Source organism: Fusarium phalaenopsidis (assembly GCF_050370095.1).
Source record: "Fusarium phalaenopsidis strain FUZ10S chromosome Unknown contig_32304, whole genome shotgun sequence".
Taxonomy (NCBI): Eukaryota; Fungi; Ascomycota; class Sordariomycetes; order Hypocreales; family Nectriaceae; genus Fusarium; species Fusarium phalaenopsidis.
This window is the reverse complement of record NW_028145404.1, coordinates 4,879,934-4,907,201: the sequence shown is the minus strand read 5'-3', so window position 1 is coordinate 4,907,201 and position 27,268 is coordinate 4,879,934. Positions and strand designations below refer to the sequence as shown.

General features: G+C 52.4%; 9 protein-coding genes across 9 annotated transcripts; 4 read left to right on the top strand and 5 right to left on the bottom strand.

Moving 5' to 3' along the window:
- Nucleotides 1–2,216: 2,216 nt before the first annotated feature.
- Nucleotides 2,217–6,028, bottom strand: LRP88_10775 (condensin subunit YCS4; the record flags this gene model as incomplete). Its single annotated transcript, XM_083247225.1, has 5 exons — nucleotides 2,217–2,387; nucleotides 2,444–4,837; nucleotides 4,889–4,898; nucleotides 4,978–5,149; nucleotides 5,203–6,028. 5 exons carry the CDS (start codon nucleotides 6,026–6,028, stop codon nucleotides 2,217–2,219), a joined length of 3,573 nt encoding a protein of 1,190 aa, XP_083098338.1.
- Nucleotides 6,029–6,589: 561 nt separating this feature from the next.
- On the top strand, nucleotides 6,590–8,173 carry LRP88_10774 (serine/threonine protein kinase CDC7; the record flags this gene model as incomplete). The annotated part of the gene is made up of 2 exons (XM_083247224.1): nucleotides 6,590–6,986; nucleotides 7,047–8,173. The coding sequence occupies 2 exons, from the start codon at nucleotides 6,590–6,592 to the stop codon at nucleotides 8,171–8,173; spliced, it is 1,524 nt and encodes a 507-aa protein (XP_083098337.1).
- A 429-nt stretch (nucleotides 8,174–8,602) lies between these two features.
- On the bottom strand, nucleotides 8,603–9,341 carry LRP88_10773 (60S ribosomal protein uL15; the record flags this gene model as incomplete). The annotated part of the gene is made up of 4 exons (XM_083247223.1): nucleotides 8,603–8,821; nucleotides 8,916–9,005; nucleotides 9,065–9,173; nucleotides 9,310–9,341. The coding sequence occupies 4 exons, from the start codon at nucleotides 9,339–9,341 to the stop codon at nucleotides 8,603–8,605; spliced, it is 450 nt and encodes a 149-aa protein (XP_083098336.1).
- A 332-nt stretch (nucleotides 9,342–9,673) lies between these two features.
- On the top strand, nucleotides 9,674–12,498 carry LRP88_10772 (DNA helicase; the record flags this gene model as incomplete). Its single annotated transcript, XM_083247222.1, has 4 exons — nucleotides 9,674–9,847; nucleotides 9,970–10,441; nucleotides 10,692–11,144; nucleotides 11,210–12,498. The coding sequence occupies 4 exons, from the start codon at nucleotides 9,674–9,676 to the stop codon at nucleotides 12,496–12,498; spliced, it is 2,388 nt and encodes a 795-aa protein (XP_083098335.1).
- Nucleotides 12,499–13,253: 755 nt separating this feature from the next.
- On the top strand, nucleotides 13,254–14,865 carry LRP88_10771 (permease for cytosine/purines, uracil, thiamine, allantoin-domain-containing protein; the record flags this gene model as incomplete). The annotated part of the gene is made up of 3 exons (XM_083247221.1): nucleotides 13,254–13,495; nucleotides 13,546–13,713; nucleotides 13,770–14,865. 3 exons carry the CDS (start codon nucleotides 13,254–13,256, stop codon nucleotides 14,863–14,865), a joined length of 1,506 nt encoding a protein of 501 aa, XP_083098334.1.
- Nucleotides 14,866–15,311: 446 nt separating this feature from the next.
- Nucleotides 15,312–17,097, bottom strand: LRP88_10770 (cytochrome P450; the record flags this gene model as incomplete). Its single annotated transcript, XM_083247220.1, has 5 exons — nucleotides 15,312–15,887; nucleotides 15,979–16,030; nucleotides 16,079–16,550; nucleotides 16,623–16,914; nucleotides 16,963–17,097. The coding sequence occupies 5 exons, from the start codon at nucleotides 17,095–17,097 to the stop codon at nucleotides 15,312–15,314; spliced, it is 1,527 nt and encodes a 508-aa protein (XP_083098333.1).
- A 794-nt stretch (nucleotides 17,098–17,891) lies between these two features.
- LRP88_10769 (uncharacterized protein) lies at nucleotides 17,892–18,581 on the bottom strand (the record flags this gene model as incomplete). The annotated part of the gene is made up of 2 exons (XM_083247219.1): nucleotides 17,892–18,217; nucleotides 18,266–18,581. 2 exons carry the CDS (start codon nucleotides 18,579–18,581, stop codon nucleotides 17,892–17,894), a joined length of 642 nt encoding a protein of 213 aa, XP_083098332.1.
- Nucleotides 18,582–20,331: 1,750 nt separating this feature from the next.
- LRP88_10768 (acyl-CoA N-acyltransferase) lies at nucleotides 20,332–20,871 on the bottom strand (the record flags this gene model as incomplete). Its single annotated transcript, XM_083247218.1, has 1 exon — nucleotides 20,332–20,871. One exon carries the CDS (start codon nucleotides 20,869–20,871, stop codon nucleotides 20,332–20,334), a length of 540 nt encoding a protein of 179 aa, XP_083098331.1.
- A 2,422-nt stretch (nucleotides 20,872–23,293) lies between these two features.
- On the top strand, nucleotides 23,294–24,016 carry LRP88_10767 (bZIP transcription factor; the record flags this gene model as incomplete). Its single annotated transcript, XM_083247217.1, has 1 exon — nucleotides 23,294–24,016. The coding sequence occupies one exon, from the start codon at nucleotides 23,294–23,296 to the stop codon at nucleotides 24,014–24,016; it is 723 nt and encodes a 240-aa protein (XP_083098330.1).
- Between the last annotated feature and the right edge of the window lie 3,252 nt (nucleotides 24,017–27,268).

Sequence of the window (27,268 nt, the reverse complement as noted above, 5' to 3'; positions counted from 1 at the left end):
TGTGAATAATGTCGATGTGGGTGTTGTAAGAAGGGCTTCTTAAGACGGCGGTGTGCCTCTACAGTTGCAATCAATACCGTTAGCGCGTGTTCTTCCCTTCTGTGTGGTTGACCTCCGATGTCGCGTTCACGATGCCAATGCGGCGCCATCAAAGAGACGTACCTAGAGAGCTCCCCTTTTCTTAATCCTTCTCGGCGCAGGCCCTCCAGCCAAGCCCATGGCCTCACCAGAATACGACGCGGAAAGCTGATGCGATTCGGCGCCAGAAAGACAAAGGTTGAAGTTTGTCTCACGTGCAATCGCAAGCCGAGAGTTTTCGCGTTGTATCGTCGCCAAAGAGTCTCAATGGACGGTTTCCGTGAATTTATGCCAAGCGCAGATGAATTCTCTCGATGGACTGCAAGAGATTTTTCCTTATTCGCGTCGCGATGCGTCGCTCGTTGGTGGTCGATGAATCTTCTTTCTTGCTCAAGGTCGGGGAGAAAGCTTGCACGGAGGTGACGCACTTGGTACGCAGCGCAAAGCTCACAGCACTCAAGTGCACTGCTCAGCGGGCAGCTCTCGCCTGTACCCGCAAACGGACCGCGGAGAACGGTTGGCGCAGACAGCGTCACGTGGGTGAGACAGCCCACTATGCGGAGGACGCTGGAACAAAAGTCCGGCGCACGATAGCTGGGTGGCGCAGCAAGTTCCCTGCCGGGGATTGGCGATCGCGATCGATGGTCCAAGCTTTCCGCTGGTCGGGGAGAGCTGTATATCCGAAGTCAATCCCAAGAGGACTGAGAAAACGGAGAAGCAGTGTAGGTGGATTGTCAGTCCAGACAAGGGGGCTAGGGTCCTTGTTCTATCCTCTTTCCGAATTGAACTGAATCAATGAGAAGAGAATTCGCAAAGAAGCACGCTCAAGCCTGATGCCTGCAACAGCCAATTGACAATGCGACGCAGAGATGCGACAGAAGGAGGGGCCGGGGTTGTGTCGTCACACGAATCGCGGGGGGGGAAGGATGGTATGGAGTATAAAAAAGGTTGATGATTGTCAATCAAGTTTTGGAAGCTCTTCTTTTTGGGTTATCGGAAGAAGCGGGTTTCTGCAATAGCAGCGTGTCAGCAGATTACTCCCAGGCTGGCGACATCCATCAGACAAAAAAAGAGGTCAATAGCCGCTCCGGAACGAGAGGAAAGGAACGGGGGTGTCGGGTACCTACCAGAAAAGTACACTAGGATCAAATGGTCGTCCTATGAATGGGTCGCAACTGCCGCGAAAACAGGAGGGAAGACCCGCCCTTTTTGTACTTTTGGGGGCAGCGATGCCATGCTAACCTGACCCCGGGACGCGCGCAAAGGTCAAGCACCCATAGCTCCTCGCTCCCGCCGCTTGGAGCTTGGGAGCTTCTGCGAATCAGTCACATCATCCATTTTCATTGAATCATTCACAATCGCGTCCGCGTTCCCTGCATCGGGAAAGCTTCGGGACAAGGAAAAAGACAGAGGTCTCATCATCATGTAGTAGTGCACAAGACACGCTCTATTGAATGCTTCGCTCGTTGTTTCTGTTGCCTCCATAACTCGGCTTCCCCATCCCATCCCTGCTGCGGAGGCCCGTGGCCGAGGCTGTCACTTGGACACAGCTCTGTGGGGCGCTGCCAGTCACGATGGCTGTCGACGCAAGAGTGGCCTCAGACGCTTGGTGGCGCGCATCATGCCATCCAGTTACCCTAGACAAGTGAGCCAGGCAGACCACAAGTTGTCGTTATTGACTCAGTTGGCGATGATTCAAGCATTCTTGGTGATGAATATAGTTTCTGCGATGTTTTCAACGTTTTTCACATGTCTTGAACAACAGTAACTTCATGTGACGCGCTGTGGAACCTCTTCGCGTTTCAACTCTACCAAACCATCATGAAACTGGGAATACCACAACAAAGAGATACACCCCTAGAGGTCCTCACCGACCTACAACAGCAATTCGTCTACCAGCCACCAATACGAATCAGGAAAGAAGTGGACGAATACACGCACACAAATATCAAAACATCAAAATTCATCAATGAGACTGGTATCAATATCGCGACAAGACAATACACCTCCAGGTCGTCAACCATCAACATCTATCGTTGTATCCCGTCCCATGTCATTCATGCCATCGTTTAACCCAATCCAGACTCCCGCTTCCAGGACATAACACGACAGGACAAAGCACATATAGCAGTACCATCTCAAGCCGCCGACTGAACCATCTTGTAACCCTCAGACACCAACTTTGTGATCTCCTCGTTCTTGTGCTGCAGAATGCCCAGCGCAAACGCGACATCGTTCCACTGTCGCTCCGTCTCACATCGGTTGAGACGCGCCGCAAGCTTCTCGGCCAGCTGCTTGGCATGTTTATCCTGGTGGGTGCGTTAGTTACCACTGATTGAGTGTCAAATCGTATTAAGGGACTCACCTTCTCGACAAAGCCGAGCAAGAATCTCACAACCCGGCGGAAGCTCTCTTCCTCCATGTTACCGCCGGCACTCAGTAGACTGAACATGTCCACAAAGTGGTTGTACACAGCATTATCCTTGGTGCTGAGCTCAGTGAAGAACATCCTGGCCAGATCCGCGATTCTGCGATCATCATCCTCCATGCACTTGGCCATCTCACCGAGCTGACCCTTGACCTTGACCTGACCAGCCAGGATCAGGAAGGTCAGCGTCATCAGACATGTACGCTTGACTGACGTATCGGCGTCTGCCAAACGACGGTACAGGAAATCGGTGTTTTCATCAATCAGGTGGTTGAAGCAAACCGCCATATCTCCCAGAGCAATCACTGCATTGGATCGCACCGTCGCGTCAGGCGAGCGTTCCATGATGGTGATGAGGAGAGGCAAGTTGGTCTCGCAGTATTCCGCTGACACGCACATGAGCTTCGCAAGACACAATGTCGCGGCGGCCTGAAGACCCTTGTCGGCATATGTAGTGTTGTTGGCGCAGATCTCAGAAACAAGAGGACCGAAGATGGCCAGCAGTGAGTTGGGTCCATACAAAAGCTCACGCTCACGAATGTGAGCCATAGCTTCTGTAAAGTCATCCTCTGTTGTGCCTCCAATTAGGTCTAGCTCGTCGGCATCCTCCTTGTCCTTGTCGGACTTGGCTGGTGCAAGCTTCTCCTTCTCCTGCTTTCTGCGCTTGAAGTCAAGTTCGCAAAGCTCAAGATGAACGATCTGCTTGATGGCAACATGTCCGACAATGAAGAGAAGCTGTGACAAGGCAATGGCGTTGTCGCGCTTCTTGGGCTTCTCGTTCTGGGTGACAGTGTGATCAGCGGTAGGGATAGGCTTGGTCTCATCTCGAGATCCAGGTCGGGACCCGGGTCGTGAACCTGGTCGAGACTGTGATTGACCAAAGACTTGTCGTGTCTTGTGTCGGATGATATCTGAGCAGAGGGTATCAGGGTGCTTGGCGATGGCATAGATAGCATTGATGGCCTGCTCTGCGACTCCATACCACTCTTTGCTATCCGAAGGCACATCGGTGATGGCAGCCAACCTAGCTGATACAGCGTGGTCATTGGGCAGACGAGAAAACTTGATGGGTGAATCCTTTGCCTGTCGTCCTGTAGGGTTGATCCTCCTCAGAGCAATGCAGGTATACTTGGCCAACTGGAGGTCGTTGCGCCCATGTGCTCCAAGACCTGTTCGCAGCATCGTCTCGATCTCACCAACCACAATTTCGGGGTTCGCAGTCGCCAGCATGCCCAAGATGATGATGGCACCGCGTCGTTGAGTGCGAGAGATCTCGCGCTTCTGGACACCATACACCTGCCACAGCTTGGTGATGACAACCTCAGGAATCATGCCGCCCTTCATCATGGTTGCGAGCAGTTGCTCAAGAGAAGTGAGCTCAGCAGGCGTAGCGCCAGAGGTGAGACTGATCATGTTTCGCGCAATGTAGTTGGCCGCATCATTGGGGCTGAACGAGTCAGGGGCCTCGAAAAAGAGTCGTCTGTAGCAGTCGATCAGGTGTGCCTGGACTCCCTTGCCCTCATCACTGTTGCCCTTGGTCCAGATAAGGCGAAGCATGCGTCGGATGCCATCCTTGTTCTGCTCAATGTTGTAGGCGTCGCCAACCTCGAAGAAGTCGATGGCCTCAATGACCTCGCTCTTGTTTCTTGAGCCAAGAAGCTGGCAGATGGTGCCAGTGGCTTCATGGATAACATCAATAAACTTGAGTGCCTCGTTGTAGTACCTCCTGGTCAAGGTGAGCTTCTCAATGGCTTCGCTCGTGGCAGCCTCCTCCTGGGCCTTCTTGATAGCAGCCACCTTCTCCTCTTCAGTCATTGGCTTGGGCTTCTCAGGGGAACCAATCTGTGTCGCCTCGTCCAATAACTCGTTGTCGACGGTAGTATTGGCCTGATCACCCCCAAAGCCAGGCATGCCAGGGGGTGGCTTTAGCGCGTTCAGCTCTTCCTCGACCTTGTCCAAGCGAGCCTGCCACTCCTTTCTTGATAGTTGAGCGCCGTGCATGACGGTAAAGGGATGGGTCTTGATGAGGGTGCCAAGTAGCTTAATGGCATTTCTCCTCACATTGCTGCTCTTATCCTCTAGACTTCGGCAGGCGAGCTCGGCGGCCTTTTGACGACGCTTGGGGAACTTCTGAGCAAGCTCGCACAGTTTCATATAAACCTGGAGAGTTCTGCATCGACAGTATGGGTTAATATCAAGGAAGCGCTCTTCCAAAACATCAAAGAATGCGTTGAGTTGAGACTTGTGGTTCTCGCTGCGTTCGTCCTGCTTGCTGAGATAGGCAACCATGTTTCCGCAGACTTCAATGAGGGCGCATCGAAGAGTATAAGACTGATTGTGTCAGTTGCAGGTCGGTTCATTCTCCGAATCGTCTTACCTCGCTATCCAGTTGCTTTGCGAGCATTGTCATCTGCTTGATCACCAGGCGAGGGGCCAGTTCAGACAACTTGGCGATGAAAGAAGAGACGGACTTGGGTCCTCGAGTATCGTTGGAGTTGAATTCCTTGTTACTGATTTCTCGAAGGACCTCGTCAGCGAGCTGGGGATAGTCGTATGTCTCGGCCAGAATGTGTAGAAACTCGGCCATGGGTTCCGACAAGTGTTCAAAGTACGTGAGGTTCTGGATAATGTTGATTTGCGCCGCTGATCACTGTGAGCCCTTTGAATCCACTCAAGTCCACGTTGGCACAACATACCATATGCATGACCATGGTGCTTCACAGCAATGCAGAGCACCTTGAAGCAGTGCATTCGGATGGTCGTGGCTTTTACCCGCTGCTCGCTCTCCAACACCATGTAGACTGGCCGAGTAAGGAGTCCAATAAATGTGTCTCTCTCGCTCGTGGTGAGGAAGATCTTGGACAACTTGAGCTTCAGGACCTTGCACATAATCTCCAGGGCAGCCTGGAGCTGTGTGGCCGAATCCCAAGCTGCCTCCTTGTCCTTGGCCGCACCCTTCTTGGGCTTTCCACGTCCTCTGGAAGCAGGCACCGCGGAGGACTTTTCAGCCGCCTTTGTCTCAACAGCTGCAATAGTCCACTGCAGGAGAAAGGCGTATATCTCGAGGAGCTTCTTGTGGTGGGGCACCGAGTCCTGCTCATCGGGCGAGTCGATATCGCTGTGGACCGAGTCGGCCTCGGCACTCAGGCCGCTCATGATGAGGTCGAAGATCTTGCTGAGGGCGTGGGTGGGGAGGTGTGCTGTGTATCTGGGAGTTTCAACTAGCTCAGAATCGCGTCCCAACGATGTCGGTTCGGGAGAAGAGGGGTGAAGGGAAATGGGGGCTAACTTGAGGAGGAATTGTAGCGAGTCCATGTGGGAGGCTCGCATTATCGCGTCGGGGTTGTCGGCGACGGCGTCGACGATGGGGTTCAGCACCGAGTTGACCACGGGGTTCGTGAGCGCCTCGGGGTCATTCTCGCAGTCGAACAGGGCGCTGTGGGCCTCTGGCGTGGCGATGCTCGCCGGGTCTGACATGTAGTGCTTGAGAGCATCGTTGAGGTCAAAGTCGATTGTATCCATGATGGGCGATGCGAAAGAGTCGCCGCCGCAGAAGCGTGCGCACGACGGTGAATAGAGGGGAAGAAGCGGAGGGGAGGTGAAGTGCGGGACGCCAGCACAATCAGCAAGGTATCATCCAATGTCGTAATTATCGTTGTATATCTCTCTGCGCCAACCGTATCCTGCGATGGCGCGCGCCGTCAAATACCGGATCCGTCGGTGCTGGCGGTGACGGGTATTATTGTCGTCGATAGCTTGTATGGTGTTTGGGGGGGTTATTTGGTGGCCCTGAGATTGGCCCCTTGGCAACGATTGTTTTTGTTTTCTTTGACGCGCCCACTCAGGGCCCTTCCCCGCCATCATCCACTAAAACGCAGCGCGTTGCGCCCGTTGAACCCCTGCAGCCACCACAGCCTGAGTCGAGCCCCTCCAAACATCGACGTCCCCCAAGCCGCTTGTGATTTATCAGTCTCTGTTCACACTCTTGTTCTTGTCTTTTGTTTGGTCTCTTTGTCTGCAGGCACTCGATTTGACTGCCCAATAGCCCTGCTTGTGCAGAGCCCAACCTTTTAAAAACACATCCTGAGTGGCAATTTCTGGGGAATCGACATGGCTGCCACAGCGCCTCATCATCATGACAGGCAGTTCGAGATCCACGAGGACATAAGGACGGAGGATACGGAGATGATGGTGGAAGAGGAACGGACCGAAGAGGCTGGGCCGAACGAAGAGGACGAACATGTTCAACACAGCCATGTGCATCAACATCATCACATCCAGCACCACAACCCACAACAACAACAACATCACCATGTTCAGCAACAAACACATGCCGCCCAGGAAGAGGAAGAAGAGAGAGTAGAGGAATCTTCTGAGGATGAAGCTGTCGATCGAGGTGTTCAAGAAGACATGGACAAGCTACAGAGCGACTTCCCTGGCTTCCGCAATCGGTACCGTCTGATCAAGCGCATCGGCGAAGGTATATACATCTCTGCCATGACACCTCCAGATGCCCATTGAACTCGACTAACACACCCAGGAACATTCTCAACCGTGTACAAGGCTGAGGACATCATGTACGACCACTACGACAACAGTTGGGACTACGAGGACGACTCGTCAAAATGGACGCCACCTCCAAGCGCAAAGCCAAGCAGCCCTGTTCAGCGACCCCGTCGCAAGGCACGATACGTCGCCATCAAGAAGATCTACGTCACCTCCAGCCCTTCCCGAATCCTCAACGAGCTCGAGCTCCTCCACGACCTCCGCCAATGCCCTTCCGTCTGCCCCCTGATCACCGCCTTCAGGCACACCGACCAGGTCGTCGCCATCCTCCCGTACTTTCGTCACGGGGATTTCCGCGCCTACTTCCGCGACATGACCATTCCTGAGATCTCTATATACCTCCGCGAGCTTTTCACTGCTCTCAAGAGCGTACACGACCACAAGATCCTCCACCGAGATATCAAGCCCACCAACTTCCTCTACGACCCTACCACCCAACGCGGCGTCCTCGTCGATTTTGGTCTCGCCGAACGAGAAGGTTCCGATAACAAGCCCTGTCTCTGTAACGAGAGCAGGGAAGTGCGCAAACACCGCCAGGCCAATTCAGTGTGGGCGCAAAACTCGACGAACCCCCAGCCAGGCTACCCCAAGTCCGATACTCGATCCTCCCGCCGTGCCAACCGTGCAGGCACTCGTGGTTTCCGAGCCCCTGAAGTTCTGTTCAAGTGCACAGAGCAAAAGACATCCATTGACATCTGGTCCGCGGGTGTCATCCTCCTCACCATCATGTCGAAGCGTTTCCCCTTCTTCAACTCGGCCGACGACGTGGACGCCATGATCGAGATAGCAACCATCTTTGGCTCCAAGCGCATGAAGGCTGCGGGTCTCCTACATGGATGCGTCTTTGAGACCAGCCTTCCCACGATTGGCCAGGGCGGTTTCTCTATGGAGAAGATTATCCTCTGGAGCACATGTCGAGGAGAGGATAAGCCTCTGACGCCGGATGAAAAGATGGCTATTAGCTTTCTTGAATCATGCATGGAGCTGGATCCTGGCAGGAGGATAACGGCAGAGGAAGCGTTGAGACACGACTTCCTACAGCTTGGAGAGGTTGAGAGTGATAAGAGGTATTATGACCAAGAGTCGGCTGACCAATATTAATGTCCCGACATTGTACATTTAATGTAATCATAGAATCATGGCCACAGGCGTTGGGGGCATCAAGATGTGATTGACCAAGTGGTTGGCTAGATATCCATAGGTGCCAACATGGCTGCAATACCCGTCAACTCGTCCGTACCCAGTGTTTCTTCAAAGTATCATCCAGGCGTCCCCATTGCAGCATCATGTTCGTGACGTAGAGGTCATTGGCTAATGGGCGAAAATCGATTTTTATTTCGTTAAACTCCGTTTCGAGAGTCCCTGATGCAATGCTCGAAGCCGACCAACCCAGGTCCCAATTCCCTCCCCCCATCTTTCTTTCTTCGGCATCCAGGGGAGCATTCATGGGGACCTTTTTTCCCGGTTTCCCAATTCCCAGCCCCGGACTCCTAGCCTAAAGCCAGCTCAAAGGACATGGCATAACTTGATCTATGCCACAAGCTCAACAACACCGCCGGCCTCGGTGATCTTCTTCTCAGCCAGACGGCTCACCCACCGCGCGCGGACGACCAGGGGGATTTCGGGGAGGCGGCCCTTGCCGAGGACCTTGGAATAGCCGAGGGGGAGGAGGTCGAGGACGGGGACGGTGTCCTTCTTCTCGCCAGAGACGTAGGCGTCACGGGTCTCAGTGGGGACGAGGGACCACAGCTGTATGGAGTCAGTCATTTGTTCTTGTGCGCTTTGCCTTGATCCATCTCATGGTGTTGAATCGGATATCGTAGGCTCGAGGGGCTGTATGTACCTTGTCGAGGTTGATGACGGGCTTCCAGAAGTGGTTCTGCTGCTTGTGGAAGTATCGCATACCAACCTTACCGAAGTAACCGGGGTGGTACTGTCGCAGAGTCAGCCATTCCATCCTCTCTGTCGTATCTCGTCGTCGGGCCGTCGAACCTTGTCCATGTTGGTACGGTGGTGGTGCTGACCACCGGCAAGACCACGACCACCGGGGTGCTTGCGGTGCTTGCCGATACGGCCCTTACCGGCGGAAACGTGGCCGCGACTGTGAACAGAGTCAGCCCATCACGAGTTCTCCGGATATCGATATCTTGGTGTTTCTCTCCGCCGCCGTCGACGGGGCGTTCAATGGCGAATTTGAGCGCCCTCGTAGACGTCGGCGAGAGGGATTCAGAACGTACTGCTTGCGGGTCTTCGACAAACGGGTAGGCATGGCGACGGCTGTGGTGTTGTCGCTTTTCCGGTGTTCACGGGTCGAAGCTGAAGTGGGTGGTGATGTTTTTGCGCTGGGGGCTTCCAATGGCTAGCACCGAATTGTTAGGCGAGAGGGCAGGGGAACCCTAAAAATGGGTAGGAAAAAGTGTGGGCGAATTTTAATGGGTCTGTGCCCTGGATGGTGAGAGGCTCGGTGAGTCAGGTGACTTCGCGGTCAGACCGTGGTGAATGTCGGTGTGGCCCCACCAATGACGGGCCGTTGATGTCAAACTCGAGACGCGAGTCTCGCGACGTGGTGAAGAAGGAAGCAGTTTCAGTGAAACATTGTTGATGATCGAGATGGCGCAAACCGACGTTGATGATATTTCCAAAGGCTTGGAAAACCTTGACTTTCATCATCCTTATACGCCTTACGATGTCCAGGAGCAGTTCATGAAGACAGTTTACAATGTCTTGGAGACAGGCAACGGCCAGGTCGGGATTCTGGAGAGTCCAACTGGCACTGTAAGTGGATTTCCATGTTATCGTAACAGCCTTCATGCATATGCTTGCGTTGGAGCAAGATATTGCGAAACACCGTGATGATTGCATGCACCCATCCCTTGTCTGTCAACTAACAACAACAGGGCAAGTCTCTTTCACTCATTTGTGCGTCCCTGACATGGCTACGAAATCACAAGTCAAATCAGTTTGAGAAATCCATTCAGGAATCCGCAGAGGCATACAAAGATGAACCGCCCTGGCTTGTCGAGCAACTCCTCCGACGAAAGCGAGAAGAGCTTGTCGGTCGCTGGGAAGAACGAGAGAAGCGCCTTGAAGCTCTTCGACTCAAAGAAAAGGCTCAAGAGGAACGAGCCCGGAAACGACGCCGTGTTGATGAATCTGGACCTTATCATCGATCGCGTGTGGAAGACGAAGATGCAGAGTGGCTACTGGACGACCTTGACGATCGTGACACTGGCCCCCAGGATGCACTCTCTGGTCTGAGTAAAGAGTCCCGGGACATCCTGGCGAGTATCGGACTAGGAGGTACAATGAAGCCGGAAGAGGAAGACGACCTCATGGAGGAACAGATCAAGGTGTGGACCTCCGTACTACGTTCGCTTGCCAGCATAGTAACCTCAGTAGATCTACTACACCTCAAGAACACATTCCCAGCTATCGCAATTCATTACCGAACTTCGCCGACCCACATTTCCGCCCTCACTTCCAACATCTTTAGCCAAAGATGAAGAGTCGAAAACAGAGGCAGTCAAGCTTGTGCCGTTATCATCTCGCCAGCGGTTGTGCATCAATCCCCAAGTCTCACGCCTTGGATCTGTTCAAGCAATAAACGACCGCTGTGCAGAACTTCAGCAACCGAAATCGGGAAAGAAATGTCCTTTTGTTCCCAAAGAGGATCTTCTCTCGCAGACACATCAGTTCCGCGACTCTGCGTTGGCTACCCTCCCCGATATCGAGGACCTACACCACCTTGGCAAGTCTCTTTCTGTGTGTCCGTACTATGCCTCTCGAACTGCACTACCGGGTGCTGAAATCATCACGCTGCCGTATCCTCTCTTACTCCAGAAGAGTGCGCGAGACGCATTGGGAGTCAAGCTAGAGGGGAGTGTTGTGATCATCGATGAGGCGCATAACATCATGGATGCAGTTGCAAATGTTCACGCAGCTGAGATTCGGTTGAGCGATCTGCGAAGAGGACGCGGCATGCTGGGTGTGTACGTGAAGAGGTTCGGCAAGAAGTTGAAAGGCGTCAACCGAGTCAACGTTGGAAGAGTCGGAAGAGTCATTGAGGGACTGAGTGAGTGGATGGATGGTGCCCTCAAGTTCAAGGCAAGTTGCATCTTTAGTGTGATGTTGGCAAAGTATCTGACTCTGAGCAGCAAGAGCATGGAATCGTGGATCCAAACGATCTCACCCGACCAAAGGGAATCGATCAAATCAACATGTTTGAGCTGATCCAATACATCCAGGAATCGAAGCTCGCCTTCAAAATCGAGAGCTATGCCTCCCATGTTGAGAACGAGGAGGCGCCCACAAAAACCCCCAAATCGACCACTCCAGTGCTTCACACTCTGGTCTCGTTTCTTGTCGCGCTCACAAATCTCAGCTCTGAGGGTCGGATATTTTATCAGAAGATTAAAGGAGGGGCTCCCGATATTCAGCTGTCCTACCTGCTGCTATCGCCAACTCATGCATTCTCGTCCATTGCATCAAGCGCTCGGGCGGTGATTCTCGCTGGTGGAACAATGTCTCCATTCGACGACTACAAAGATCACCTGTTTCCTTCATTGGAACCCGAAAAGGTCACAACGCTGAGCTGCGGGCATGTCATTCCGCCTGAGAACCTCTGTGTCTGGACATTAGCATCATCTCGACCGGGGATGCCGCCTTTTGAGTTTAGCTTCCAGAGGCGAAGCGACCCAGAGATGATTACACAATTGGGACTTGCGATATTGAACCTATGCTCTCTGGTTCCAGATGGCGTAGTCATCTTCTTTCCTAGTTATGGATATCTCGACGAGGTGGTTGCCGCGTGGCAAAAAAGTCAGGGAGCAAATGCGCAACCAATATGGGAACGATTGGGATCGCGCAAGGCATTGTTTAAAGAAACAAGAGGCGCATCAAGCGACGAAGTCCTTCAAGAATACACCAATGCCATCCAAGGCGAAGGGAGCAACGGTAAAGGCGCTCTTCTGCTCAGCGTCGTCGGCGGCAAAATGTCAGAGGGCATCAACTTCTCTGACCGTCTCGGACGCTGCGTCATAGTCATCGGCCTACCCTATCCGAACATTGCATCCCCAGACTGGAAAGCAAAGATTGAATACATCGAGACGACGACGCAGACCAACCTCACAGCACAGGGCACGTCAAAGGAAGAGGCGACGAGCAGGGCCAAGCAGGCGGCAAGAGACTTTTACGAAAACGCCTGCATGAGGGCCGTGAACCAGAGCATCGGGCGTGCGATCCGGCACCGGGGCGACTACGCGGCGATTGTGCTCGTGGACCGGCGATACTGCACGGACAGGATCCGGGGGAAACTTCCGGGGTGGATCAGAGGGGGGTTGGTGGGGGACAGTCACGAGAAGGGTCTCGGAGGGTTGATGGGTGCTGTCGGAGGTTTCTTCCGAGGGAAGAGGAGCAAGGCTCAGTAATAACGGGCTTTGCAACATGATCAGGTTTTACTTGAACACAGCCTTGTACAAAGATGGGAGCTCGTTGGAGAGGGTCGCACCAGGAGATTCGAGGCCCTTCTTGGCGTGAGGAGGACAAACGGCGTAGGCGAGAGGCGAATCAGAGAATGCGGCTCGATCTGCCCGCCACTGAAAAGCAAGATCAGCGGCCATGTTGGACAGACGCAGAACACGCGCCGAACATTCGACAAGCGACAGGGTTCACGGTCGATAGTTCATCAGCCAGCAGGGGCACACCTTGGGGAGCTCACGCCATGGACAACAACGAACATGAAGAGATCGCATTTTCGGTTTACCGCATGGCTACAATCGGCAATCTTTTTTATCACCATCTTGGGTTTAAATGGTTTTATGACTGTTTACAGTAACAAGCGACACTAGAGAAGATCAAGTCAAAAGGGTGGGATCGTGTTAGTACAAGTGCGCCCTACGACAACCGAGACCAGGTCCCATGGGGGGCGAGGTTTTTATCGCGCAGATTTGCACTGGGGGGAACATGACACGGTCGATTCGCGATTAGCAGCCAGTAACAAAAAGGCCCGAGTTTGTGTTTTATCAGACCAATTTTGTAGAGGCGGAACCCGGCACCGGACCGGGGAGGGGAGATTCAGACTCGTCGACTCAGATTCATTCCATATATAATTGCATCTTTCATTCCCCCAGATTTTTTCCCCCATCTCTTGACGTTGCTTTTTTACGCCAAGTACAAAGAAGAGATGGCTGCAGCACCCACAGACGCCGAAAAGGCTGTCCAGGCTCAGACTGTTCCTCCACAGGTCGACCACGATGACCACAGCGACACAGAGAGCATCAAGGCGGCGGCCCTCTTCCACAAGGCTCTCCGCATGGGAAGAGTGGAAGAGAAGGGTATCCAGCCGATTCCCGTCGAGGAGCGAACCGTGACGCGCTTCTACAATATCTTTACTGTGTGGTGTTCCATCAACTCGAATATTCTAGGGTGAGTCAAACTTTTTCACCTCATCTGAGAAAATAAACTAATGGCTGTAGAATCACATTTGGAATGCTTGGTCCTTTGGCGTATGGCCTGAGTTTAAGGGATTCTTCTCTCGTTATTCTCTTCTTTTGCATGTTCTCGACTATTGGGCCGGCGTATCTCGCCACTCTTGGACCAAAGACGGGAATGAGGCAGATGATCCAAGCGCGATACAGCTTCGGGTGAGAAAATCACTGTTTCACAAACATCACTCACAAAATCACTAACAACGTCAAAGTCGCTACCTCGTCTCCATCCCTGTTCTACTCAACCTCGCCACCCTAACCGGCTTCATCGTAATCATCTACGTCGTCGGCGGCCAATGTCTCTCAGCAGTCTCAGGCGGCAGCCTATCCCCTGATGTGGGAATCGTCATAATCGGCCTCCTCTCGCTCTTCATTTCCTTCTGCGGCTTCAAGGTCCTGCACTACTACGAGACGTACGCCTTTATCCCCGCCGTCATCGCCATCACCATCGCCACGGGATGCGGAGGCTCGCAGCTCTTCAAGCAGGCTGCCCCTGCTGCGGCGCCTACTGCTGCGCAGGTTTTGAGCTTTGGCATGATTGTTGCGAGTTACATGATTCCTTGGGCGGCTATCGCGAGTGATTTGACGACTTATTTCGACCCCAAGGTTCCGTCGTGGAGGGTCTTTACGTACAGCTACTTTGGCCTCCTTACGCCTACGATTCTCCTCATGACTCTGGGCGCTGCCATTGCTGGCGCTCTCCCCAATGTTCCTGAGTGGGAGAAGGCCTACGGCGAGACCCTCGTCGGCGGTGTTCTCGCAGCCATGCTCTCGAGCGCAGGCGGCTTTGGAAAGTTCGTCGTCGTGATCCTCTCCCTCACGCTCCTCGGCAACACGGGAGGAACCATGTACGCCATAACACTCAACTTCCAGACGCTCATCCCAGGCCTGATCAAGATCCCCCGATACGCCTTCGCCATCGTCGTAACCGTCATCGTGATCCCGGTAGCCCTCCGAGCTCAGCGGGACTTTTTCGTCAACCTCGAGAACTTTGTCGCCCTCATCGGATACTGGTCTGCCTCCTTCATCGGCATCGTCACAGTCGAACACCTCGTCTTCCGCCGCGGCCGCTACGAAACCTATGACCACGCCATCTGGAACGTAGCCTCCCAACTTCCCCTCGGAGTAGCAGCCCTCGCAGCAGGCGTCATCTGCTACGGCCTCGTGGTGCCGTGTATGGCGCAGGTGTGGTGGACGGGCCCTATCGCCAAGACGACGGGAGACATTGGCTTCGAGATTGCGTTTGTGCTGAGCTCGCTGTTCTACGTTCCCTTCCGATATATCGAGAAGAAGATGACAGGGAGGTGATGAGTATGACTCCAGGCTTCAACGCCGGGGGAGTGAAAAGTTGTGTTATGCCTTTATGAGCGACGGCCCAGGATAAAGACAGATAGGTAATAGATAAAAGTATCAGACTTAACTATTGAGCCCCTTTTGATGGCGATTTTCCAGTGACTAAGGCGCCGAGTACCATGGACAACTGCAACTACCACGTGAGATCTAGGCAACAGAGCCCTTCAACTCTGGGGTTCTTGATTTGCGAGATTGATGTAGGCTCGGGGACATTCAACCAGAGAGAATTGAGTCATCAATGGTCGCTGATCTCGCTCGGCTCTTGAGTGGCATCTAGTGCCATGTCAAATAGTCAAGCTAACGGGTTAAATATCCAGGCCTATCATGAATCTACACCAAACGACAAACCGTCACCGAGATACGGCTTCCTGCTGACCCTCTGCTTTCTCCTGCACATACATTCATGTCCGCTTCTTGACAGTCATCATCATACCACCCCTAGGCTTCGCCTCTAACCCCAGCTCCTGAAACACAATATCCCCATAAACCCTATCCAAATCCGTATACGTCGTCTTGGGCTTATCATTAGGCTTCAATCCAGCACACTCGAACGAGTAATCCCGAACAGTCATGACGAGGATGACCTTGAGCTCGTTGGTAGCCAGGTTCTGACCGAGACACGCCCGAGGACCGCGACCGAATGTCCTAAAGTACGATCGAGGAATCTCTTCGGGTCCGAGCCACCTCTCTGGTCTGAATACCGTGGGATCAGGGAAGAAGCGCGTGTTGTAATGCATGTCATGACCCTGCGTCGAAACAGCAACACCGTGGTCAACAGGGAGATCACGACCCTTGTACGTAACCTTTGCCCCTGGAGGCCCTTCGCGAACGCCGTAGCCGACGGGAAACATTCGAAGGGTCTCCTTGATGACGGCGTCAGTGTAGGGGAGTTTCTGGAGGAGCTCGGGTGTTTCGACCATGGTTTGGGTGGATACTTCGGTGTCGGGGCCGAGTTGCTCGATGTGTTCTTGGAGCATCTTTTCCACGACGTGGGGGGATTTGGAGAGGAGCATGTACATGTACTATATAATGTGAGATGGAGAAGCGCACAAAAGGGTGTTTACTTACGCAAAGTGTATCAGTTGTCGTTCCGTGGCCTCCAACAAGCAACGCCTTGATACTATTCCAACTTTAGCACAGCCACACCCAACATGTTCGTGATACTCACTTGGTCAACAACAAATCAACATCAGCCTTTGAAAGCTTAGCATTCTCCTTGGTCATCCCCTCCTGATCCACATGCTCCCTCAACATAAGATCCAAAATACTATTCGGATCCTTCCGCGAAGGGACAATCTTTTCATTAACCAGCATCTCAAACCTCTCGTGGATCTTGCCCAGAATAGAAGGATGCAGTCGTCCGAGGACCTGTCTCCTCCTCCACCACCGTTTAATCTGCTCAACGGGGTTGTAAGCGATAGTAATGTCCGATTGTCCTTCGACGAGTAGGATGAGTTCGCGTAGGTCTTCGAGATCTTGGCTTCCTGTCGTTTGCGCGTGGAGGGGAAAGTTGAAGACGATTCGAGCAATCACATCAAAGATGAGTCTTGCCGAGAGATGCTCCATGGAAAATACCTCGCCCGTTGCAGCAAGCTTATCCAGATTCTTCCGAAACTGAACACACTCATCGACAAAAAGCCCTGTCAAATGCCGAATATGCGTCCACGAAAAAGCTGGGTTCATAGCACTATGCAACCTCTTCCACAACGCACCATTCGCACCACCAATACTTCCCCGCCCAATCATGGCAGACAAGAAATCCTCAGCCATGGGGTGGTGAGGAAGAATCTTGCGGACGGTGATTTGATCGAGAAGGTCCGGGTCGGTGACGAGACAGCTCCCAGGGCCGACGGGCCAGAGGTCGACGTAAAAGATGCCATCAAGGTTATACCGACGTGCCATTTCGGTAAAATACAGCTGAGGGTGACAATTTGGCGGCACGAGAGCCGACATTTCACCCATGACCTTGAGGTGGCCAAAGAGCCAGCTGTGAGGGGGTCCTGGCTGTCTACATGTCAGCTTGTCTCTGGAGTGAGATTGGGATAAACTCACCAAGTTTCGGTAAAAGCGACGCTGTCGATATCCCTTGTATATAACGTTAAGTACAAGAGCTACCGTTAGTGTCCAAGCAGACACAAAGACAGGTCTCTGCACGGCATACGCCGTCAACTTGTTGAGAACATCCATGGTAAGCAACCGTCTCTGCAGCAGCAGAAACAACAAGATGACGACAAATTCACAAACACTGAGAGGAGCTCAGACATGCTTATATACACCGCAATCAGCATTGGCGTCTCTCCCCTCCCCCTTGGCGGTTAAACTGGACGGCGCCCGTCAGCCCTAGGAGCGGGCGATTGACCAACCACAGAAGCCCAATTCATCATGACCCATGAAAAGGGAAGGATTGTCAGAGAGGAACAAGGAATAATATGTCTAAGCGATGCTGACGTCTTTCGTTCGCGGGATTTACCCAGGTTGAGACCTTCGCAAGATTATTTACTAAAGCGGAGTCGGAAGGATGCTGTTGATGTTGAGAACCCTTTTAAGCTAGTCTGGAAATAGTGATAAGAAGTTGGAGGAGGTTGTATTCGGGAGTCGCGGAGAGATGCCAAGATTAGACGCGTCAACTCGAGTCTTCTGGGCATTCCTTCAATTCTTCATTTGTAGATCCATTCTCATATATCGTCCGTTGAACAGTGTAAATGGCCCCATTGTCTGTTGCGAGGTATGGTACACCTTGCAAGAGATTCTACACGTTTGTCGTTGACGGCGGTTATTTTGTATAACCCAGTTTATTCACAAACGTTTCAACTGGACAATGTAATAATTCGTTGCATTCATTACTTAAGAGTTAAAACTCTTCAGAATACAGTCTAGCAGGTTACATCGTAACTCATCCAAAACATACATCTATAACGACAGTCATTATGCGAAAAGATAACACCCCCATGGTTCTCTCCCCCAAATTAACCCATCACCAGCTAAGCAAGCATCAGAGCAGCTCCGACAACAGCAGCGCCGACACCATAAGGCGCAAGACCGGCAGCAGCGTTGGTCTCATCCGGGCTGGAAGAGTCGTTGGTGGCAGAAGCGCTGTTGTCGTCGGTGTTGTCGTTGTTGTTGCGGGTGGCTGTCGCAGCGCTGTCGGTTCCGCGGGCTGCGGTGCCGCCGACGATGGTGGTGGTGAGCTGGTTGGCGTCTGTGGGGCGGGTGGCCTCGACGGTGACGCTGGCGACGATGGCGGAGGCCGAGGAGGCTACGTAGCTGGTGGAGGAGAAGCCACAGGTGTAGAGGATATCGTCAATGTCTGATGAACTGTTAGCAACATCCCAGCAGTAAAGAGCAGTAAACTAACCCTCCATGTGATCACGCTGGTCATCATCGTCATCGTCATCGTCATTATCCCGCCAGTTCTGGCGAATGCAGTCGGCGCAGAGGGCAGCGATGCGGCCAACATCAAAAGAGTCGTTTGTGCAGACACACTGGGCCTCGAGGCGATCCTCCTCGCGGTCCCGGTCACCGCGGAGGTCGGTGTCGCACTTGCGGGTCAGCTCAACGATGGGGTCGCAGATGGCATCGCAGGCCCGGGGGATGTCGTCCCGGTCGAGGCTGACGTCGGCGCGGGCGAGGTAGAGGAGGGGAGCGAGGGCGAGGGCGATGTTGGTGTACATGATGGCGGTTGTAGTAGTGGTGTTGATGTGGTGGTGTTGTAAGAGTTGCTGTGTAGAGCTTGTTACTGTAGACGATGGTGATGATGATGTGAACAGAATCTCAGGGGACCCAGATTATTTATACACCGTCAAAGCCAAGCCAATATCCTTTGACTCTCGGCTTGTATGCAATGCAATCTCAACAGCTTCCCTGCCTTGTCTCGTCTTGGCCCGAGACGGGATCCTCGCAGCCGACGATCCCCAACAGCCGAAGCCACAGCAGCTGCTGTACACACATTGGAACTTCTTGGCACAATGATCCTTCTTCCCCCAAGCCACGGCAGTTTCGTAATCGTGGCCTGGCTTCTCATCTCGCGGGGCCTGCGGAGGCGGAGTCTGTCTTGGCAAGCGTCATGATGGTGATATGCAGGCGTTTCTCTGGACGAGCTTTTAGCTGCTTCTCCACAGAAGGTTTCCTGCGTTTCCATGCAGGGAAAATCTTGACTTATTTTGACGTCAAACCCCCAGGGATCAAGGGTTAGACCCATGGGGATGAGAGATTACGGCCCGTAATGCTCAGCTTGCTGCCTTACCGGGTGACATACCGGGCCCGTCAAACAAGCATGAAGAAGCGATGATTCCGAGGGCCGAAACAAGGGAAAGCAGATTGTCACTGCCAAGACTCCAATCAAGCATACGTAAGTGTCTGTGGCACTTTTGATCCTTTTTCCAGCGCCAAGAAACAGACACCAGAAACAATTGGAGATCGCCCAAAGGCCACGCAACCTCTCCTCCCCCAGCCCAAGACAAGGTTGGGTTATGCTTGTTTTTAGCTCCCCTCTCTTTACGTTGTCAGTGTGTTTCCTGAGGCTGCTCGCGTGAGGACTTGCCAAGTTGAGCCAAGCCCATTCCCCAGCCAGTCCATGCACGAGAATCATCCACGCGGGATTAATCAAGCATTTTGACACGCGGTTTCAAGAGCTGCAGGCCAAGAAAGCTTCTAGAGCAGAGCCTCGATAGCCACGCGTTTTCTCCTCTGATCTGCTTCTATCTTTAGAGTGTAAATACCTCTTTGATCGACTCTCATGGTTCGTGAGCGGTGAAAGGAAGTCCTCGTGGTTCGTCCAGTGCCAGCGCATCATGTTGGGGCTGCAGGTTTAGAATGTTTCACCACACCGACGACGCGTAAAGTCAGCGAGGCTGTTTCGACGATCAAAAGTGGTTTTGAACGAGTTGAGCCTAACACTGAAGTCGAGTCTAACTCAACATTGCCTCATGTTTCACAAAGTACACGACGTTCGGAGGTGAATAGCCTTGTTGTGTGTTACTGCCTACAGGTGGTACATCACTCAGCTGACTCACTGTTTCTCATGGCGCAGGCAAACAGGCCCCAAATGAGGGTTTGTCCTTGTGTTTGAAGTTCATCCCGACACAGCTGACAGGCTCATCCAATGTCATTTGCTGCCTCTGTACGGGATTTGTTTGCTATCCCGTCATTCGCTTGTGCTTTTTGCTTGCTACGGCTTCTTTCCATATTACAGGTGCTTGTCTTTTGCCGTGCAGCTTCCTCTCATGAGCAGTTGATGTAGTGACATACACGACCCCATTGTGGCGATGACATTGTGGCACAGTGAGTTGACGATAGCTTCAATGTGGTGAAAAGAAGTTGAGTGACTGAACTGCTCAACATGGCATACTTGCTACTACATGCGAATTGAATGCCAGCTATTCCGCCGCCTCAACAGCCCAACCCTGTAATTGACCATGTATTCTATTCCCCCGACTTTGCTTCCTTCTCCATCTCAACAAACCCCAACCCCTCAGGCAAAGCCCTTCCATTAAGCTTGTCCACAGGAAACGGCGTAATCTCACCCGTCGGAACATATCCACGCCTCATGTACCACGCAATAAGCTCCTTGCGCAACGTGAGTGCATCGAGCCCCAGCTTCTTGACGCCCCATGTCCTCTGGCAGTATCCCTCAGCATATTCAAGAACCTGTCGACCAATTCCTCCACGGTGTAGAGTCTGATTCACGGCAAGGTAGAAGAGCCGGGCCAAGTCGTCGCTGCGGTGAAATACGCCAACTGTTCCTGCGAGGGCGCCGTTGTCGTCAAAGGCCATGACCATTTCGCTGTCGGGGGACGTTATCTTGGGCAGGATCTCATCGACGCTGATACAAAAGTTTGCCGCGAGCTCTGCATCGCCGACCCAATCCTTTCTGCTGTCTTCAGCGCGGAAGGCAGCTTGAATCAGCTGCTGGAGCTGAGGGGCATCATGTGGGGTTGCGGTGCGGAATTGGAGGTTGGCCATTTTGGGCGACAACTAGCGTATGATCCCAAAACGCACTCTGCACTGCAATTTTAACTCGCCCCCAGCGGAGTACTTGATGGTAGGCAGTGATTCGGGGTTGAGAATTGGAAAAGTATACGGTAGTTTTTTCGTTTGAGAAACTTGAGATGCCAACATTAAATGACCGGGGTCGTTGCTTATATATCTGATGAACGAAATATCGTCTGACTTGCGGAGCTCACTGATTGATGAACAAGGTCAACTCAAGGGCGCGCCATAAGAACAGCAGGGGTTCATTCGTTGCCGCTTATTCCCGGCACGCAATTCGTGTCATCTATTGACACGATGGCTTGATTGTATTCATGCCATGGAGTGAGAGCTAATCGGTTGACCGTCAACTTCAATATTCGATTGTCCAATAGTCACAGAGGTAGCTTCCATCCATAGGAGCTGACCCTTGTGGCGTGACTCTTGTGCCAAGAGATCCATTATTTGACCAGACTGCTCTTTGAGTGACAATACCCTCCATCCATGTCAACACAAACCTGCCTGTGATTCCAGCACCACACCTTTTTGCACTGCAATGCTAACCCACGCCGAGCTCTTTGGTTGTATCAACCACCCGGCGGCATTCGTCCTCAGCAGCACGCGACGATGACCAGAATCATCTATTCATAGAGGGAACATATTGAAGTAATCCTAAGCGAGTTCTCAGCGTGTGTTGGGATTCAGCAGTGAGATCCGGCTGCAGTAAGCTTGACTATCAGGTTCTGCTGAGGGCGGACTACATTCATGGTCAAGTGGTCCCATATTCGTAATGGACCATATCCTGTTAATATTTTTTTTAGGCACATACAATAGAGACTATGATCTCAAGCTGCTACGGCCATCTATCTGTAGTAAACCGTCCTTTACAGGATTCTCCTTGCTATACACTTATCACCGCGAGAGAACACGGTGGTAACGTGTAGCACTGCGTTGCCGTTGCCTCATTTGCACTGCAGTTTTAAGTCACGGAGAGCTGTTAATTGTAATGGTGCCCTAGGCCCACCCATGGTCGTACATTTTGTACGGCCGCAATTGCACTGTAATTTTAACTCACGCGGAGCTCTTTCATTGCCTAGGTACGTTGCGTCAATCAGGCGGCGTCCAATACCATTAGACCTTCCCGCACAGAAGTCGGCATAAACCTCCAACTCGACCTCTACAGCAGAGCTAGGCTAATCAAATCTGTTTATTTCTGAGATACTTCGGTCAACACATGGTCTCACTCAAACGAGAAGTACTTTGCACGTAAGGATATAACAGATCCCTCATGCATCATCCTCACCCATCTGCTATGATAACAACACAGGGGTGAGGTACGCAGCCACGGCTTGTGCCAGCTTTGAGAGAAACTGTGACGTTGTCCCCGCTGGACTCCCTTCCGTCTTCAGGTCGGCCTCCGGCACCCTTTCACTGCATTTTTAACACATGCTGAGCTCTTCAGTTGCAGATATTTCAGCGATTGAGCGTGCGAGCTTTCACTGCAACTTCAACCCGCCCCTAGCGGAAGTTTATGCCAGCTTCTAGGGGGAACGCCTGGGGATATCGGCTTCGTTAGCTATCGTCAGCTTGACTGTAAACGCATTTGCGCCCTTCACTGCAATTTTAACCCGCCCCGAGCAAACACCTACTCACCAGCACTCCATTGACAATCAACATCACATCTTAATCTGTGAACCGTAACCAAGCGAATTGAGTTGCAAAGCCACCACCAGACTCACCAACACAACGTCGCACTTAACCTAGCGTCGACTCAAGTCCTGCTGCGCCTCTTATCGCAAAACGTCGATCATGGCTGAGAATAGCTTCACCCAGCGCCCTGACTCACGCTCTGCATCGCCCGTGTAATAACCGCGCCGCAAGATTAGCGGGCCACGCCGGTCAAGAAATAAATGAGACACCAGAGCTCTTCAAAGGATCACCTAAGTCCTCTCAACTATGGTAAATAAATTTCTATAAAATATAATAAAATATAGTGAAGATATATTATAATAAAAGTCATATTTGAGAGTACTTTTATTAATCCTTAGTATACTCTATTGATTATCTTTAGAGGGTAATAAGCTACTATACTTGTACTGGTGTCTCGTTTTTTCCTTGGCCCGGGTGCGGGCATCGCTGACCGACCCGGAGACCCCGTGCTTTCTTTCTCGCGCCATGCATACCTTCACTCTTTAGCGTCTCTCACTGTGCCGCACTGTAACGTATCACCACACTGTGCAATCTATCCCCCCATCTCCCTATAAAACCATCAACCTCATCCCTCCAATCCTCCTCCCCTCTCTCCTCCACAACCTTTATCCGGACCGATCACAAGTCGTCGTCCTTCCCCCCCTTTCCCTCCTCAAGCCCTAACCGGCCTCTCTGCAAACGTAGGGGAGGCCGCCGCCCCCTTAACTTGAACCAATGGCAGCAGCAAGCGCATCGTCAGCCTGCTGCGTCCGCAACGGCATGCCATTCTGGCAGCCTCAGCAATGGGACGCCGACGGATTGCCATAGTACCAGCGACTTCTGCTTCGAGCCCAGCGGAGGACTTCTGGACTTGCTCCCCGAACAATACGACAACTACGACTTTGCAAACTTGGACACCGACGCCATCTACCAGAGCTTGGATTGGAACCTGGATACTTCTGCTGGTGTTCTTGACGGTGCTGTCTTGCCCGATATGAACGCTGCTGGTGTTGGACAGGATCTTGGCATTGGAGAGGATTTCCTCTCGCAAGAGCCGCCTCTCATCAACATCACCAACACTCTGCAACAACAACCAACATCATCACCACCCCTCGCTCCTCCAACGACAACCAGCAACAACAAATCCCCCTCCATCCCAGGAACATCCACCTTTTCTCTACACCCCTCCCCAGCCGCTTCCTCCTCTTCCGGCTCTTCATCCTCCCACAAGCGCAAGTCCTCACCCGAGGACGAATCCGCTGCCGTGGCACTCAAGCGTCAGCGCAACACCCTCGCGGCTCGCAAGTACCGTCAAAAGCGCCTCGACCGCATCTCAGAGCTCGAGGCAGCCCTAGCCGCCATGACAAGCGAGAGGGACGACATGCGTCTACAACTGGCACGCCGTGAGGCCGAAGTGGATGCCCTACGGGAGATGTTGAGCAAGAAGTAAACAAACCAGTTTTGGAAAAACAAAGTCTACGTCAGTCGAATCTCGGGGAAATGGTTTCGAACACCTCCCTTTGAAGAACAAAAAAGGTCACACAAGCGAATTTAGTACTATCGGTGGTTTAATCTGTCGGCTTCCGGCGTTGAGGATACTAGGGGGCATACAATTGCGGATTAGCAAACGGACCAACTTTTCCTTATGTAGTTCAAACATGAAATATTTCTCTGCAAGCAAAACTTGGCCAATTGTGATCAATGAATATGTGTTGCAGTGTGTCTTCGGACGATGTCGTTCTCTTCCTCTATCGGCTCATGCGACTCATGGGTTCATGTCGGATTCCGTTTCTCTCTTCATGGACACAGGGAATAAACACGTATAAAGGGATCAATCACTTACATTTATTTAAGTTGCTTGTATCACGAATCTCTTGACTCTGTCTACTGAAGCCATCACCATCAGTCGCTCGGTCTACACTTATACACTCCCGTTCCACCACCTCTTCCATTGTGTCATCCTTCCGTCTTCCGTCCCGCCGTACCCCTTATCACCAAAACTCACGTATTTGTACCTGAATGCAACGCTGATGTCGACATCTTCTGAGCAATAATGATTCATTCTGATAAACTGCGATGCCCTCCACGCGGGTAAAGAAATAAATGAGATGCTGGAGTATTAAGAGGGTTACCTAACTTCTTATAAATATAATAAATTAATTTATAAAAATATCATAAAATAATATAATAACTTAGAAGATTTTTATCTATCTTTATGATATTTTATTCACCATAGTTAGGGGAGAATACACTAATATGTCTATCCTCGTGTCTCGTTTTTTCCTTGAACCAGGTGCCCTTCTCGGGATTCTTCCCAGTGCATTACCATCCCAGGCACACTGTATGGACCAATCTTGGCGCAAAGTGGTGTATCAGATCACTCTGATTCAGGATGAGCCAGAATGACTCATTTCTGGGATTTCCTAATCCGGAAGCCGTCGCGGGCAATATCCGGATGATGCGGGTTGACGACGAGTATAACGACAGGGCTCCCCAGGAAGCTTCATCATGGCAAGTCCAAGTTTTGATATGGAAAGCAATGTGAATCTTTTCACTTTCTAATCTTGGCTGGTATCCTTCACTCCCAAGTCACACCACAGATCAACGAACCATCTACAAACATCCAGCATGTTCGACCAAGTCCCTGACTAACGACGACTCCTTCGAGAGTCGGCAGCATAGGATCATGAGCCTACAGATCTTTCCAAGAGAACGAACCCATCACTTGACAGGAATGTTCACGACTCGAGCATCGCGCATGTAGAGGACAGCGACTCCTCACCGACTCCCTTACACGGAACCCCACGACAACGTCAACGACCTGACTCGTCTCGCCCTCCAGGACACCCTCAACATCAACAATCATATCACAAGCATGGTGAACCTGGGTCTTGTTCGCCACCCATAGAACAAAGAAACCGGAATGTTATGGTTGCCCGTGAAGTCGACGAGTACCCCTGGCCAAGTTCTGTCCTCTGCGTACTCAACGTCCCGCCTTTTCCGAGCCAAGACTCTAAACAGAGGCAGGACTGGAATCATTTCCTGCCGCGGAATCCCCTCGCGGAATCCCCTCTTTTCGATCATCTCTTGTGACCTGAGGTGTAAGAGCGGTTGCGTTGAATGTCGGGCATCGACCCTGCCACAACCCTCCCACTGCGAGACTCCACTGGCATCTCGCTGGGGTAGCAGAACCGCACTCGTAATCATGATGGCTTTGCCCTTTCGTGGCTTGTAAACCGTGTTTCGCTTTCGCTCCTCCCACAGACGCGGGCGTCACCACGAGGCTCATCTTGAGAATGCGGAAAGGGACCAGACCGCCATTGTGTTTCGAATCCCAGCCTAGAATATTCAGTACGCCACATGTCGTCATCTTCACTTACATCCATGTGCTACTGGCCCGGGAATGCCAGTCCACAGCTGCCAAAGACGCGACTGGCAACCTTCTTCAACGTGGATGCAACATACTCAAATGTCACTCACCAGGGTCTGGACAGTAGCATAGTAGAGTCTCCTCCGACAAAGGCATCCCCCACTCAAGGACGCGGCTCGAGACGCGGCTCGTCACGCGTCCCGCCTCTGTCGGACTCTCGTTCAACTCACCTTGCCGGCCCGTCCCTCGTCCCCATTCGCCAACTCTCCCACACCGTGATACGAGGCCGTTACGCCCGTCAAGGCTACAGCTTGCCTCGCGAGCCTGAAACCTGGCTCAAGACACACACCCACTAAGATGTCACCTGCGCCGTAATCCACCAGCCAGATCCGGCGTGCTATTGGGTGTACTCGCCATGAGGCGTGGGTTTGGGGCTCTGTAATCCTTTGTCGAGAGCTTATAACGAGACGAGGCTCCGTGAGGGAGCTGACCAACAAGGGAGGCGTGCTTGACTGGTCTTGTCATGGACTTGGAGGACCCCGTGAGACACTCTAGAACGCCTAGGCTCGTAATCGTAACCAAGACGTCTTGATGCCATAAGAGCTATGTCATAGTCGCCGTGATATTCTGATGTCGTTCTTCAAAGGATCCTCGCATGACGTTTTCGCATACGCCAAAGCTCAGATGGACGTCAAGAGCATGGGTCGCAACGATCTCGGCAGCGTCGGCCCCTAGCACTCGATGCCGGCAGCGAGATGACACGGCCGAAAGGATGAACAAGGGTCGTCTTCAGGGAGCAAGACATGGCGGCCGTTGAGAGATCGTCGCAAGGGTCTCTGCAAGAAGCGGTGCGGTGCTGGACCCCGAGAACCCTGCTTCGTCAAGGGTTCAATATGTCATCACTCACCGGAGTTTTCTCGCCGGATGTTGTCTCCTTGCTGAGACAAACCCACCACCAGCTTGGCCCTGTCGCGGAGACATGTCAACGGGGCAAGGATATCGAAGCCGTAGCGATGGATGGTGTGGTACAAGACTGATGACTCCGCCGGGTTTCCGGTCGGATGATGTGGGGCAGGGATCATGAGATTGCTCAGAGATGCTACTCTGTAGTCGGGGTCAAGGAATAAGTCGATCTCGCCAGGCGTGATGGTGTGGTGGCTAGTCTTGAGCCATGTCGATTGAGTGGTGTTCAGGGCGATCGAGGCGTGCACGAGGGCGGGTGGTTCATGAGAGTGGGTGTCGCGCTGCTTAGCGCAATACTTGCCGAGCGCTTAATCCGGATCATGAAAGCCTGCCAAGTTGCCCAGGTTTGACCATCACCGTGGTTGGTGG